Source organism: Populus trichocarpa, chromosome 3 (genome assembly GCF_000002775.5).
Source record: "Populus trichocarpa isolate Nisqually-1 chromosome 3, P.trichocarpa_v4.1, whole genome shotgun sequence".
Lineage (NCBI taxonomy): Eukaryota > Viridiplantae > Streptophyta > Magnoliopsida > Malpighiales > Salicaceae > Populus > Populus trichocarpa.
Window position 1 is genome coordinate 18,316,587 of NC_037287.2, and position 16,056 is coordinate 18,332,642.

The following is a 16,056-nucleotide window of genomic DNA, read 5'->3' on the forward strand; positions in this document are numbered from 1 at the left end:
CACACCGCTCCACTGATTCAGATTGCAGACCAATGTATGCATGCTACAGAAACACTTCCTTTTTCAGAAAGAAGGGGGGGAATGTGTTAATGTTTGGATTTTTTTTCACGGGTTGGGTAGGTGTAACCTCGTAGTCCACATCTTTATAGATTTTTTTATTTGCCCAGAATATTTAAATTATTTTGATTTCTTAATTATGACTTGTGTTAAAATACTTAACGAAAGCTGCTAAATTCTATGTAAGATGATGTTTTTTTACAGAATTAAAATATGATGGAAAGCTTAAAAACAAATAGGATTTCTTTATTGAGAATTCCTTACGAGTAATATTTAAATAAAATTTGTTTGATGATAATACTGAGATAGCAACCGGCCACGTCATTGTAAATGTGGTCACGTGAGCTGGACACTGCAAATATGCAATTATGTATTTATGCTTGTGGATGGCTTTTTATTCCCTGCCGAGTGGCTGTAGCCTAAGAGCATCATGTCACGTGACAAACGACTCTCTCTCTCTCTCTCTCAGGTTTTCGTCCCCAATTCAGTTTCAAACCCTGCCACATAGGATCTCTTTTGCCACCTTCCTATGTAGGTGCTCATAGTAACACTTTACCATTTTACTCGTTACACTCCAGCCTTCACCTATTATAATTATAATTGGATTGAAATCAAATACTGAATTTAATTATAATAAATATATAATTAATTCCAAACAACCTATTTATGTATATAAAAATTGATTGGAGTCCTTTTTTTTACCATCACGTAACAACACTAAGATTATGTTTGATATTGGGGTTTAACTATGTTTTAAAAAAAAATTAATTTATTTTAAATTTTAAGTTATTATATATATATTTTTTTAATGAAATGCTGATATTAAAAATAATTTTTTAAAAATACTATATTAATTTATTTTTAAATAAAAAATAATTTTTATTGCACTCTCATAAATGAACAAGCAATACTGGCAAACCACTGTTTTCTTTTCTTTAAGGATGACATTTAATTTATTGAAAGAATGATATTGATAATTTTGCTTTTTTTTTAAACTAAATTGCTATCATATTCATTGACGAATATGTGATAGTGAGACTCTTAATTTCTTCTAATAAGTGGAAAAGATTATTTAAATGATTATTTCTTCTTCAGCGATCATTTGATTCAAATCACTAGAGAAGGATTGATTTAAATACTAAAGAAAAGCCCTAACTTTATATGAATATATAACTTTCTAATATTTTTTTTACGAGGTTCAGAGTATATAAATACATGTTGTACTATTTAGATAAGAGGCGGATAATTTTTATTTCTAACTTATATATATCAATTTTTATAGCACTTATTTTCATATCAAAATAAAAATAAATAACCTTGTTTTTAAAATTTAATATTCTTTTATATATTTTATATTCATAAAGATATTAATTTAAGTATTTAAGTATCTTCAAATCCATTTAAAAATAATTGTTTTGCAAGTATTTTTACATCAAGCTACCACATTTCTTTGTTATGAAAAAGGATCTTATAAATACTTGATAAACTCATTATTTAATCACTAAAAAACTCTATTTCTAAACATAAGAGCAAGTGTATCCGTGTCCAAGGCAGAATCACTTTGTGTCTTGGCTGTTTTGCTGGTTCTCTTTCGAAGGAATTTTATCTTCAACTTGTTGAAGTTTGAAGAAGATTTAGATGTGTTTAAAATAAATCCACCCCTTAATTAGTTGACTAGTGCTTAAGAGAGATGACATGAAATAGAGAGGAATGCTTTCCTAAATAAAATCATTCACTGAAGCCTACTTGCGTGTGTTTCTCTGATCTGTAGCCTCATTTGGTGCGTCCCTTTTTTCTCCCTTGATGTTATGCAAATTCTTAACTTCCTATGAGAAAAAACGACTCCATACCATCACTTTAATTTTAAAAAATTGCATATGCATAAATCATGATGTTTCTGTTTCTAACTTTCATCTTGAAATGTAGTAGCTGTCTTGATGAAGATGTTTCTTCTTTGTTTTTTTCTAATTTTTTCTTGGTTACATTTTCAAACTACTGTATTATGACTTCCAGAATTTGCTAGCTGGTCCTTGTTGATGATGTGCTAAAGAAGGTCAATGGATTGAAGCCGATTGCTGATGAACTGGGTGGATAACAAATGAACTCGCTTGTATAGGTTATAAAATTTACAAGTTTCATGCCAAACGGTGGCAGTTAATTGCTGCTGCTAGAATCTCAAGTATACATACACAGCCACAAAATCTTTAGAAGAAGAAGCCATTATAAGTTCTCAGTTCTGGGAGACACAAGGCAAAAGATTGATGCAATTTACCCTTGTTCTTGCTCGGGGGAGACAAACTGTTTCCTGCCTTGATGAGCGATGAATTTGTACTTCATAATCTGAGCCATTACTGGTATCAAGGTATTATCGGTTCTGGATATTTCACCTCTTTCATGTGTTGCTACTGATCGTTGGCTGCTTGCAAGAAACTTGAACATTATCAGTTGTGTTGTCCGTTGGAGCCATTTGAATGGCAACACAATAGAAACCGTCAAGAAGCATCACTTCACAGAGTCATCCGTTTCAACAGTTATGGATGCTAGCTTCTACAAGCATGATTTCACAAAGCTCAAGCTCTTTTCCCTGCTTTGTTGAAGCCACTATAATTCAAGTAGTCGGCATTGTGCGAGGTTTCGCTGCTTTCCCTTTTGTGGTTCGATAATCGGTTGTCCAGAACCGCAATTCGGAATGCAAAGACAAATGTAGAAAGTGAACGTTTTATAGGTTTTTCAAATTTAGGCATGCACGAACGATCGAGATTTTTTTTTTTAATTTTGTAATTCTAACAATGATTAATTTACAAACTTATACAAGTAAATTTATGCAGTTAAATACAAAAATAAACTTCGGTCAACTTGGAGCAATGTACATGTCATAATTTAACCTAAGTTAATAAAAAAAAATCAAATTTTAATCGAGTTAAGTGGATTATACATTCACTCAACTCATTTACCTGACAAGGGACCGAGTCAAATTAAATTAACTTTTATTTACACTCGGCCTGACCCAATAGACAGGATTGGCTAGGTATCGGATCCAACTGTAATAAAGTGAAAGAGTTTAAGATGGTTGTAGTTTACAGTTATGTTCGCGCTCTCCTCATATTTTTGTCCACGTTATTTTAAGCTCTCCCTTTTTAAACTCCGTCTCTCATGCAACGCTCTCTCTTTCTCCATCAAATCCTCCAGACTCTAACAAAACTTAATCTCATACTCAATTTTCCTCTTTTGGCTTTCTCCTCTTCTTCAATGGAACAATCTTCAATTCTTTACATGTTCACGTAAAACTGCAAATTTCAACAAACAAGAAGGTACCCATTTCAGTACATGTTCTGCTCTATTTCATGTACATAGTTTAATATCTTTGCCACATCTAATCATTCTTCTATATAGGAAATTCTTAATTTCTTAATTTTGTTTTCGTTCCTTGCCCTTCACTTTGCAATGTGAATAATGCATTGTTGATGATATATCTTGATCCTTTGGTTGTTGTATGGATTGAACCTGGTTCATTGTTTCATTGGTTGATTCATAAAATTAAGGTTGAACTTTTAGTTTCCACAAACTGTTTGATGGATGATTATGCATAAAAGATCAAAGTGAATTGTGGCACTGCAATTATTTTTGTTATTCTTTTGAAGCAAAGTTGTGTGTGTTCAATGGATTTAGCAGGAATTGTAACATCAAGTGGATTTGATTGAAGACCTGGTGTATACAGATCCTTAATGACAATGTTTTTTTGGTAGTGATGAAAGGGAATTTGTGTATTGCATAATGATGCTGATAGCACTTTGACTTTTTGCCCCCATTTAAGATGACAGCAGTTGCTATTGAGAAAATAAGCGCTGAATGTTATTGATTTTGTGCATAGGGGCTGTGAGTGCTATGATCTGGTCCAATTTCGAGTGCGGTGGGAATTTGGAAGAGCATGGAGAAAACAAGGCTCGACAGGCTAGTGAATGTTCATATGCAGCTGTATTTAAAGTGAATTTTCTTTTATAGACCATGACACATGAGACGCCTGGTAGCTCAGGCCAGCAGTTCTTTGGAGATAAAATGAAAGTTGTGACTAGGGACGGAATTCCTGCAGATGGAAATGTACATAATATTTCTGTACAGACTGGTGAGGAATTTTCTCCCCAGTTTGCTCGAAGAAGAGTGCTGGATCATAACCAGCCAGGGCAAATGGGATTCAATTATAATCAGAACAATCCGATGGGTTCTGAAAATCATGCCGGCACTCATGGGGTAAGGAGAAAGGATTCTGATTGTGATGCTTCAGATCATGTTTCCAGGATAGAAGCCACAGGACTTGCCGCTGAACTAGAAAATAGGGCTTATGCTGATAATGCAGGCAGATACCACTGGGAGTATGTTCCCAATGCACTAAAACCAAGTAACTATGTTGATGAAACAAATAATTCTGGTCGAGTAACCTTATGTCCGACCAGTTCACCTAACTGTGTTCCGGAAACCCCTTGGCCATATCAGCCTTTTGGAACTAGAGTTTCAGAAAGTGCTTTCTCTGGAAAAATGAAATTTCTATGCAGCTTTGGGGGGAGGATATTGCCAAGGCCAAATGATGGGAAGCTTAGATATGTTGGTGGAGAAACAAGGATCATATCCATCAGAAAAAATGTTACATGGGAGGAGCTTGCAAAGAAAACTTTGGCGATTTGTGACCAACCTCATACGATCAAGTACCAGCTCCCTGGTGAGGATCTTGATGCACTTATTTCTGTTTCTTCTGATGAAGATCTTCATCACATGATAGAGGAATATCAAGGGCTTGAAAAAAATGGAGGCTCACAAAGACTGCGTATATTTCTTGTTTCTTCCGGTGAACCTGACAGCCCAAATTCTTTTGAAGGTAAGACCTCACAACAGTGTAATGCTGATTGTCAGTATGTTGTTGCTGTTAATGGCATGCTGGACCACAGTCCCCAGAAGAGCTCTAGTGGACAGAGTTCTGCGAGCCAACTAGGAACTGCATCAGATTATAAGAATCAATCTCCTCCCGTGAGTCCAGTTAACATTCAGTACAGAGGTCATAAGAATTCTAAAAGCTTATTTTATGTTGATCAACCTTTCCCTGACAATAATAAAAATATCGGTACTTTTGCTGCGGACAAATTTCCATTTGACACTGCATTTTATAATAATCTTCCTCATGGGCCGATTCCATCGGTGAATCAAGTTTGTTATCAACAATATCCAGGGGAAACTGATCAGACTAGCAAACAACTTGAAATGCATCTTCATAATCGTAGCCAGAGCGGAGATTTCCCTTCTTATCAACAACGTCCTCAAAATTCTATGAATTCGGACTGGCCTGCGATTATGGAAAGGGCATTTTCTGACTCGCAGTTGCAGGAAAATGGTGAGGTGGCAGAAAAATGGTTGGAAGAAGCAGTTATTCTGCTGTCCCTCAGGAATGATGGAATGGGAAAATCATCTTCACTGAAAATGTCAAATTCATCCTTAGAAAGGCCAGTGCTGGCACCATATATAATGGATGAGAAACACCAATTGATTGAGTTCGAGAATCATTGCAATGAAGAGCTGAGTTATATTGACTTAGAGCAAGAGGTGCTGAAGTGGATGAACAGGAATGCTAACTATTCTGATGTAGGCAGACAACAGTATGAAGGAAATGTTGAAGTTGCACTAAATGATAATGCCATGGAGCATAGGAACTTACCGAATTTAAACTTCCCACCAAGTGCTTATCGTCATCCTCTAGATTCTCAAGCATATGGAAGGATGGTTTCAGCTACTCGAGTTAACACTTCCGAAAATTATGCAGATGCTATGAAGGAGCACCCTAAGAGTCACCAATCAGACACTATTGCACCTGATTTTTTTGTTAAGAGCCATAAGGTTGCCAAGGAACAGCAGTGTACTATGACTGAGAGCAAAGATGGTCAACGAATTCTCCATTGGGATCCTGAATATCTACCTTCTGCATCTCTTGGATCAAGGGACAAGGGACCAAAAGTCCCCAGCTCTGTAAGTATAGCTGTCCATAGCAAGATTTTTCCGATCTAAACTAAAACTTGCAGATAATAATTTCCTCTAATTTCAAAATATCTATTCAGAAATCCAACAGGAGTGCTTCAAGTAGATTGGATTCCTTGTGTCATGAAGACCCTGTGAATTATAATGAAAAGGTCGAAAAGATTCATGACAAGGGACTATCATATAAGGAATCAATCGATGGAGATGCTCTATATGTCCAGTCACAGCCTTTAGATAACCATCATGATGATAAGATAGCAGAGCCAGTGGTAATTGTTGAGGATGTTACTGGAACTACGCCTCCAGATATTCCCTTTTCTTTGAATGTTGTCCCACGAGTAGAAGAAGAGCTCGCAGAGGGATTTCAATCTGATGGAGTTATTGAGGTAGAAAGCACGGGTCAAGAATATGAATCTGAGGTAACCTGTTTCCTTTTGATTTGGATTCTCTGTGTATGATATTTCATTTTCTGGTCTGTTTTACCTCTCTGACCCCTTGTTTTTTAGGATATTGAAGGTGATGACAAAGACGTGAATGATTCCATTAGTGATGCTGCGATGGCTGAAATAGAAGCAGGCATCTATCGTTTGCAGGTTAGGATATAATATCTCACAAGTCTCAAATCTTTGGTTTTTTTTTTTTATTTTTATTCATCAATCAGAAAATATCCTTTAGTACTCCCATGCCTGTTCTGCAAGCCAAATCTGTCAAATGTTTCATTTAGCTAATTGTAGGGGAATGCTTTTGGTCCCCGATGCCAGTTCCAACTGTTTTCACACAAACCTTCATTTCAGTGAAAAAGAAGTCTGAACTTGGAAGCCCCTACTAGTTCAAATGTGACCTGGATCTCATTACTTTTTTATTAAAATGTGCTCATGACTTCAACTCTCTACCATCATTTAGATGTTACATGGTTATGGCATTTTTTTCCATTTCAAAAGGGATAAATTAAATTAACTAAAAGCTTCACACTCTTGATTTGCAGATCATAAGGAATGCAGATATTGAAGAAGAGCAGGAATTAGGATCTGGCACATTTGGAACTGTTTATTATGGGAAATGGAGAGGTACTGATGTTGCTATTAAAAGGATCAAAAGGAGTTGTTTTTCAGGCAACTCATCAGAGCAAGAGCGATTGGTTAGTCCTTGTAATCATCAGTTTTAGAACAAATAATTCCTTTCCATCATAATTTCTTTCACTTGATAATGGTGGGCTGTTCATGGTAGAACAATTCATGTAGTAGTCTAAGATTTCATAAAATAATGAGTGAAAAAATCAAGACCAAACAACTCATAACCTTTTGTTGAATTAGAAGTCTTAGCAACTGGATTTCTTCTTAGACAAGCTTTAGAATCTTTCTGAGTGAAAATCTAATTAACCCTCCCTATTTATGCAGAGTAGAGACTTCTGGAGAGAGGCACGCATCCTATCAGATCTTCATCATCCAAATGTGTTAGCATTTTATGGTGTGGTCCCTGACGGCCCTGGGGGAACAATGGCAACTGTGACTGAATATATGGTAAATGGATCATTGAGGCGTGTCTTGCAAAAGAAGGATAGGTGAGTTGGTGGCCTGCGAATCCTTTGCTTGCTTGTACCATTTATCATGAAATATGCTAGAATCTTTCTTCGTTGCACAGATCACTTGATCGTCGAAAAAAGCTTATAGTCGCTCTCGATGCTGCTTTTGGCATGGAATATCTGCATTTGAGAGATATCATTCATTTTGATTTGAAGTGCGACAATTTGCTTGTCAATTTAAGGGATCCCCAACGCCCCATATGCAAGGTAATGTTTGCAGAAACCTCTCACTCCTTACTCCTTACTCCTTACTCCTTCCTTTATTCTATTGTCTTCTATTAGTTCTGATTCTGTATCAAAGCATGCTTTTCAATTTCCAAAAGAGTTTCTTTCAGCTTTATTCACTCTACATCAGTCTCATTCATACATGTAATTCACCTGTTCTCCAGGTTGGAGATTTCGGATTGTCAAAAATTAAAAGGAACACGCTCGTATCTGGTGGTGTGCGTGGAACCCTTCCATGGATGGCACCAGAGTTATTGGATGGCACCAGCAACCGAGTCTCTGAGAAGGTTAGCACAGTACTTGTATAATGGAGTTTCGAGTATATCAAGAATAAAAATTGTAACTTCTTAATAAAGTTTTTGAACCACATTTTCCAACAACATTTGAGAAATCTTCCTTTACAGGTTGATGTTTTCTCGTTTGGCATCGCAATGTGGGAGATCCTGACTGGTGAAGAGCCATATGCCAACATGCAATTCGGCGCTATAATAGGTCAGGTTTTTTCCCTCCCTTAACCCAGAAACTCTATAACGCGTAAGCTATCAATAATTACAACACAAGAGAGATAAATACAGGGAAGAGAGAAAACAGAGGAAAGGAAATTGAAAAGATAAAAGATCTTACACATTGTGGAATTTCTGAATGAAGGTGGAATTGTAAGCAGCACGCTGAGGCCTCCTGTACCAGAACACTGCGATACAGGATGGAGAAAGTTGATGGAAGAATGCTGGGCCTCTGATCCAGAAGCCAGACCATCGTTTACAGAGATAACAAATAGGCTGCGAAGCATGTCAACAGCACTCCAGCCAAAGCGACCTAATTATGCAAATAGATGAGAGCCATCCTTTGTAAAGTCGTGCAAAAACCTTCACATATCAAAAACATTTACTGGGAAAATGTTGCAGTAGAGTTCCCAGGTGGCTTTGATGCGATCGAGCCATATATAGTTGTAGATAAACATCCTTGTAGGCCGAAAAGAAAATATGAATATGTTCAATAATGTTTTCCTACTTTGATGCCAAGTCCTTAATTCTGTTTTATGCTAGCAATTCAACGATTCTGAGTTTGGTATTTTGATATAGAGTAATTTTTAAAAGTATTTTTTAATTAAAAATATATCAAAATAATATTTGTTTAGAATTTTTTTATTTTTAACAAAAACATATTAAAATTATTAAAAATCACTTAAAAATTATCAATTTAATATTTTTAAGATAAAAATATTTCAAAAAATAATAATTATCTTAATATCAAATTGCCACTTGACACTGTGAGAGTGCTATCCAAAAATAGACTCTATTAACCTCATTCTAAAGAGCGAAAAAAACATCTCTTTAATTTTAAATAATGAATAACTAATAAATTTAAAGTCAATCATGAAGCAAATTTTCATTGGATGAAACCATTATCAGTCCAATAAAAAACAGTTGTTAAATTCTGATTGGTTTGGATCAAAAACTTGATTAAAAAAATTCATACCCGGAACCTAATTATAGACAAGATTGTCTTGTAACCCGATTAACTTAATATGATAATATTTTAATAAATAAATAAATAATGATTGATGGAGACTCAATCAATAATCCACAAGTTGAATAATGACTTAACGATACAAGTTTTTTTTTTTTTTGTCAGTTGTTGGACTCGGTAATATTAATAATTTTAAAAATAAATACAGCGATCCATACATATTATTATATGATCTATATAATTAGTATTGTTTTTTAGAGAGAGACAGCCGTTGCTATATAATACGTAATTAAAAATAGTTTAAAGTAATATTAATTTTTTTTTTGAAGAAGCTTAAATTAGTGTCCCACCGGACATCATCGTAAAATTAGAAAATAAATAAAGAGTGGCTACCTAGTTTAGGACAACTAAAACCTTAATTGATTTTCAAAAAAATTTAAGTAAAGGGCTGATTATATTTAAAAAAAAAAAATTATTACCCTAAAATATTTTACCTTAGATAAATTATTTCTAGGTTATAAACTCATGATGATATATTTATTGGACCTTTCTAATTATTTTTCTAATAATTATTTGTCTAAACTTAACATAAGTGATTTGGGATAAGAGTCTAATCTAAAGCTCAATCCTCACTTTAAAAAGCATAAGCATTAGACCCGGCATGATGATGAATATTAAATTAGGCTTTTGAGCCCATTTTCTTCATCGTGTTCCAAATTAAAATCATGAGCCATCACACTCTCAATAGATTTTTGAAGTTCCGTTGATCCATCCCAAATTAACTCAAAATGCAATATAAAAGGAAAAAAAAAGCACAAATAAGCAATTTTAACACAAAAAATATCTATTCATAAAGTTAGATAATAAAGGATAAATAACAAAAATATAAAACAAAATATTGCATTTTTTTTATTTTAAGATAATGTAGTCATCTCTAGAGTAATTCCACCAAGATTTATTATAGAACTAGTATATTAGTATGTGCTATATAGCAGGTCAATATTAAAAAAATTTAACAAAAAAAATGTTAAACGTATAGAAAATGTTTTAAGCGTCTTGGATTTGTCAAACATACCAGACCTAATTTCCTTGGATTTGACAGTCATGCTTGAATGTCATACCACACTTGGGTCTGCCACCAAACATGGTTGCCAGACCCAAGGTGCTTGAGTCTGGCAATCCATGTCAAACTCAAGCAAACAACAACCAAACAAAAAATAATTATATATTTTAGTTGTCATGAGAGAGAAAAAAAAATATATAAACAATCGATCAACAACAACAATCCAACTATGATATATGCCGCATCACGTGGAAAAGAACACATTTACGCATCTAATTATATGACAGATAACCAGATTTGTCCGCTAGAAAGCGTTTCACATGTCTTCTTAATAATATAATGTCACCCACTCATTAGAATATGTAAAACACATTTCAACAACTTTATAATTAAAATATAAAAAAATAATATTTTTTATAATCTTTTTAATTACATAATTTATCTATGTAAATTTGATTATGTAAATTTAATTATAACAATCCACAGTAATTTATACCTAGAACTCAAGTGAAAGTCCCCAGTAAAGGGCATTAAAAATTCCTACCGTAATTTATTTTAAAAAGGCAAGCCAGAAACCATTTTTTTAGAAGGAAAACATCAGAAAACAAAACACAAAGAACATTGAAATCCTTCCGTTTCGAGCCCAACAAGGGGATTGAATTTTTCTTATCACTCCAAGCGCATAAAAATCCCCAGCAAATATAAATCCCCGGGGTATTCACGCATCAAGCATGAATTTAAACCCCACATGCTCCTTCATATTTTTTACAATTATCCATTATTACAAAGATTACAATAAAACAAATGAAAGGAAAAAACAAAAAAACTGGGAACAATATTGACCTGATGGAGAAGATCAGAAAATTGCTGAAAATAGAGACTGGAAACACTGTTGACGCGTGTACTACGCACGGCACTTGGATTCTGACTGGATGGCGCGTGCTTCTCACGTACCTTTTATAAATCCAAAAAAAAAAAACCACAGACAAACAACTCTAGCAGATGTTTATCTTTCTCCCTCAAGTTCTTAGAGAATGTCCAAACTTGGTCACAACTTGTGGGTGAACTTCATAATCCTGGCATGGCGAGGGGGCACTCCAATGAGGCTATGTTGCTGGCGTGATGATTTGGAGAAATGGAAGTTGCTAATATCAGGATCTTTTACTGGTGTGGAAGACTGCGATTTTGATGAGGTTTGGGGTAACTGTGGTGGAGGATGATTTGCTGGTTTGGGTGTGGAGGATTTGTGGTGTTGGATGTTGGAGATGACAGCGACGCTAAGATCAGGTCGTGTTTGGTCTGACGGCTGTTGGAGAAGAGGGGAAATTGAACCGCTGATGTTGACAGTGGAGTTGGTGGGCAGATGACGACTTTACGGTGGCTGTAATGGGTGTATGGTAGCTTTGGGTGGCGCTTCCAGCACCTGCTGGAGGAAGAGGCAGCGTTGTGACGGTGTCAACTGGGGCAGTGGCTGTGAGATTAGGCTGGTGCTGGTTCAGGCTGCTACTGGATGTTTTGATTTATTATGGGTTGATTCGGGTGGAAGAGGTTGACATTGGTGGTGGCTGCTGGTTTATTCTTGGATGATGAGTGGTGGGCTGCTGTGATTTTAGTGAGGAAGAGGGGTGGAGTTTTATGGGCTTGTGGTGTGTTCGGTTCAGTTGGTAAAGTGAGGGAGACGACAATTATGGTTTTGGTTGTTGCTGGTGACTGATCAGTGGCTAATGGCTGTGGATATGGGACTGTGATGTTGTATTTGTCTTGGTGTGGTGGAACTGACAGGTGGTTATGGGGTGTCGGCCAAAGGAGGAGATGGGGACTGGGCTGTGATAAAAGGAGAAGGAACTGTTGATTTTAGCGAGGAAGAGGGTTGAAAGGTAAAGAAACAAGTTTACATATTGATAAATCAAAGTATCAAACCTCTTCGGGTATTTTTAAAATTACTGTTTTTTAAAATATTTTTTATTTAAAATTTTATTAAAATAATATTTTTTTATTTTTTTAAAATTATTTTTAATATTAATACATCAAAAGAATATAAAAATATCAAAAAATAATATTAATTTTAAAAAAATATATTTTTTAAAAAACACTTTTAAAACACAAAAACAAAACCCCTCCAACAAATTAAATCAAGAATAAATGGAAATCAAACATGTTTATGTTTTTTAAATTAAAACAAAAAAATACAAAATTAAAAGCTTTAACATCACAATTTTTAATTTATTTTTTTTTGCTTTAGAAGAACTAAATAGGTTTTGCTAGCATGGTTGACAAAAATAGAATGACGTACTGAGGTAGCTGAGGATATGTGCCGGGTTGAAAATATGCAAGTTGGATTGGAATTAAAGGGGCTTTATCTTATCTCTTAATGTTTCAAATGCACTTTTGTCTCCACCATTATAATTCACCAGCAATAGACTTATATATGGTTAGGTTTCACTGTATTCAGTCCTTCTATAGCAGTCATCCCATATATGAGATAATTAAAAGATATTTTTACCTCGAATTTATTTAATATTTTTGTAAAATGGGCCAATGAAATAATTAATAGAATACTATTTATTCCACGAACACAATAAGAGAGAATATTTTATTGATTATACTACTCAACACTTGCTTCATAAAACAAATAAATAATGTTTTTAAACTTAAATAGATATATTCTTATCTATAAATACAGATGATTCTCTCTTTTACTATCTATCTATTTCTTCGAAATGGTCACTCTTCGTTGGTCCTGTTTTTTTTAATAATCTCAGAAAAAGGAAAAAAGAAACACAATAACTACTGCTAGCTTACGTTAGTGTTAATTATAATGCTAAACATAGAGGAGAAGAAAACAAATATATATATAAAGTGAAGCGATATGTTTTTTTTTTTTTCATTTAATTATCATTTATATATAGAGATGCGTACACATTTAACCAGGAAAGCTTTTATGAGTCGGATTTGTTTGGTAGCGCGGCAGCCGAACACATGCTCTGCAGCTCCAAGAGTTTATTTTGATGAAACAGCAGAAAATCAACAAGCATGTACATTAAGCAAAGCTATCACACAGATTGTTGTTTTAAATCAGCTTCGCTGACAAAAGTACCATGGAAGCCATAGGGCACTCTAGTGGGCATTTTCACTGAAGCTACTTGACTCATGCTCGATGAATTCACTATCACCAATTCTGACCTCCCCTTTTCCTCATCTCTCACGAAACCCATTATGAAGCCTTCGCCGTCATCATCACTTCTTCCATTATCGCCAACATTTCCATTTTTGGGCACGTAACATGGCTCACCACCAAACCTACCAGCACCATAAATAAATTTGGTCACCTCGTCAGTCTCCAAATCAACTTTTGCAATTCCACTACACTTTGGCCAAGGCTCTGCAATTGCTAGGTAAACGAACCGGGTTTTTTGACCTAGAAACCTTCGGTTTACTTGACCCGCTTCCAAATTCATACCCCCGACAATAACCCTTCGAGTTGACTCTCCTGTCCTCAGATTCAAACGGATTTCAGACAACTCACTTCGAAGCGGGTGTTCAGATTGGTTGAAGATGGAATCAGGCGGGTCCATGCACGACCCGATAACAACAATAATCTTGTCTCCGTCACTAGAATTCTCTTCCCATGCATTGCACAAATGGAAACAAAAGCAATCCGGAACGTCAATCCACTGAATTCTTGAATCATCGACAGCTTTTTTTGACAAGACTCCAAACCGTGAAATCTTGCTTTGATCATAAATTACGGGTGACCCGCCTCGAATCATCTCCGATAACTTGAACACGACTTGGTGATCCGGGATCACCATAAAATTTTTTGTGATTGCAAAGTCGTGGATCATAGTTGGCTGGTCCAATGTAACATCCAAGTCACATGACTTCTTAGCGCATGCATCAAATCTAAAGTACTTTAGATAGGGTTTCTTGATAACGTTGTAACTAAGTGCATGGAGCTCACCAGTTACAGGGTCCACCTTAGGGTGTGCAATCATGGGACAATCAAGCTGATCATCAAAATTGAACCGTCCGATCGTTTCCATATCGCCGTCACTCTTGATCTTAACATTATAAGGAAGATCATCCTCTGACATCGCCAGTAATCTACCGTTAAAATAGACAAGCCCGGCATTGGCTACACCGCTGCCACGTGTCCCATCAACAAAGCCGACTGCAGCTCGAGCCATGAAAAGAGCCAGCCGAGCCAAGCCTAGGTGACCATGCAACTCACCAATTGGCTTAGGAAACAAAGGCCTTCCTAGTTGGGCTTCTTGCTCGAACCGGCTTGTGCGGGTGTATCTACAGCTATAGCTGGCTCGGTTTCCAGAGCCCAAGGTAACCGCATGGATCATACCATCACCATCAAACAAGTGGTGTCCCCCTGTGGGTGCATGCAGAGGATTAGCGCCGTTGCGTAGGTAAACCCCACGTAAGGTATCGGGAATCTGCCCCACAACTTCCAGACTGTGATGAACCGGACACTCTTGAGCCGGCGAAAAATTACCCGACATTTGAACCGCTGGGTCAATCGTTTTCGGCAATACAACTTTTTTCTCAAACGGTACAATTAGTGAGGTCTCAATTTTGTCTAAAACAGCAGCTGCAAGACTTTGAAAAGGATTTAGATGAGTTGGGGGGGTAGTTCTTTCTGTTGGGATGGATGTTGGTTCAGATTCAAGAAATGGAGGTGCCGGTTCTGGCAAGGGTACTGGCGGTGCCATTGGCAGTTTTATGGGACTAACATTTTTCTTGGAGGGGTTAATGAGGATCTTGCATGTGATTAATGGTGTATGTTTGGAGATTGAGGATGCAGGCCTGGGAGAGACGGTGGCGGTGGTGGAGAAGTTAAGAGAGCCTTGCATTGCTAGAGACTTTATAGAGGCAAAAGGGGGGTGTATAAATTTTGTTTCGTCCAGTGGGGTGCTTTATATGAAAGTCGGAGGTAAATTTGGTGCGGTGGGGGTGGAGCGCTAATAAGGAGGTGAAGACACGTGGATATAAGCTTAACCGACAACATTGGCTAATAAATACATACAGTACTTTCAATTTAGGTTTTGGTCAACTTATTTGAGCTGCGCTCAGCTTCGGTTTTGAGTATTCTTTCAATAAAAAAATTAAATATGCAGATTTTTTTACATGTTTTTTATATAAAAGATCTAAATATAAATTGAAAAATTTATATATTTATTTTATTCAATAAATCAAGAATGATTTATGTAGATAAATGAAAACAAAAATATCAACAAAAAAATCAAGAAAATGATATAGATTAAAATCTCACAGTACAAGTTATTTACTCGGTTATATTTAATAGATTTATTTATTAAAATTATTTTATTATTAGATCAAATACTAATATAAACAAACACACATGTAAAATCTATTGAATAGTAAAAGAAGACAAATAGGAGTGGAAAAAAAAACTAATGATGGATGATGGTTTTTTTATTTAAAAAAAACTAATGTTAAATGATGAATTAAAGAAAAAAAACAAAAAATATATATAAAAGATGTTAACCCGAGTTAACTCTTTCAATTCATGGTCTAGGTTATCAGACCATAAATATTATACATGAAAATATCATGAAGCTTAATTTCAAACAAATCAAACATTGAATGATGAAATCAGGAAAAAAAATCA

General features: G+C 35.5%; 2 protein-coding genes and 1 long non-coding RNA gene across 7 annotated transcripts; 1 reads left to right on the top strand and 2 right to left on the bottom strand.

Moving 5' to 3' along the window:
• Positions 1 to 3,154: 3,154 nt before the first annotated feature.
• On the top strand, positions 3,155 to 8,892 carry LOC7481247 (uncharacterized). Of its 4 annotated transcripts, none has more exons than XM_024596964.2 (10): positions 3,155 to 3,368; positions 3,730 to 6,066; positions 6,156 to 6,494; positions 6,582 to 6,668; positions 7,061 to 7,213; positions 7,473 to 7,636; positions 7,717 to 7,864; positions 8,047 to 8,169; positions 8,287 to 8,374; positions 8,531 to 8,892. In XM_024596964.2, the coding sequence occupies exons 2-10, from the start codon at positions 4,063 to 4,065 to the stop codon at positions 8,716 to 8,718; spliced, it is 3,294 nt and encodes a 1,097-aa protein (XP_024452732.2). In that variant the 5' UTR covers positions 3,155 to 3,368; positions 3,730 to 4,062; the 3' UTR covers positions 8,719 to 8,892. The 4 variants fall into 4 exon arrangements, 3 of the variants coding, with proteins under 3 accessions (XP_024452732.2, XP_024452731.2, XP_024452733.2); XM_024596963.2 differs by having other exon boundaries at positions 3,929 to 6,066; XR_008058690.1 differs by lacking the exons at positions 8,047 to 8,169; positions 8,287 to 8,374; positions 8,531 to 8,892 and having other exon boundaries at positions 3,929 to 6,066; positions 7,478 to 7,636.
• LOC112326857 (uncharacterized) lies at positions 7,946 to 12,299 on the bottom strand. 2 transcript variants are annotated; one of them, XR_008058691.1, is made up of 3 exons: positions 11,259 to 12,295; positions 8,507 to 8,698; positions 7,946 to 8,421 (listed from the first exon to the last, which is right to left on the bottom strand). It is a non-coding gene; the product is annotated as an uncharacterized LOC112326857 (long non-coding RNA). The 2 variants fall into 2 exon arrangements; XR_002980819.2 differs by having other exon boundaries at positions 7,946 to 8,698; positions 11,259 to 12,299.
• Positions 12,300 to 13,247: 948 nt separating this feature from the next.
• Positions 13,248 to 15,317, bottom strand: LOC7493195 (9-cis-epoxycarotenoid dioxygenase NCED6, chloroplastic). The gene has a single exon (XM_002304665.4). The coding sequence runs from the start codon at positions 15,275 to 15,277 to the stop codon at positions 13,469 to 13,471; it is 1,809 nt and encodes a 602-aa protein (XP_002304701.2). The 5' UTR covers positions 15,278 to 15,317; the 3' UTR covers positions 13,248 to 13,468.
• Positions 15,318 to 16,056: the final 739 nt, after the last annotated feature.

Bases quoted from the DNA above. Each gene is read 5' to 3' on its own strand.
- LOC7481247 (XM_024596964.2), top strand. From the start codon at position 4,063: ATGACACATGAGACGCCTGGTAGCTCAGGCCAGCAGTTCTTTGGAGAT. The intron at 7,637-7,716 runs GTGAGTTGGTGG...TTCGTTGCACAG, and splicing joins GTCTTGCAAAAGAAGGATAG to ATCACTTGATCGTCGAAAAA. The intron at 8,375-8,530 runs GTCAGGTTTTTT...TTCTGAATGAAG, and splicing joins GCAATTCGGCGCTATAATAG to GTGGAATTGTAAGCAGCACG.
- LOC7493195 (XM_002304665.4), bottom strand. From the start codon at position 15,277: ATGCAAGGCTCTCTTAACTTCTCCACCACCGCCACCGTCTCTCCCAGG.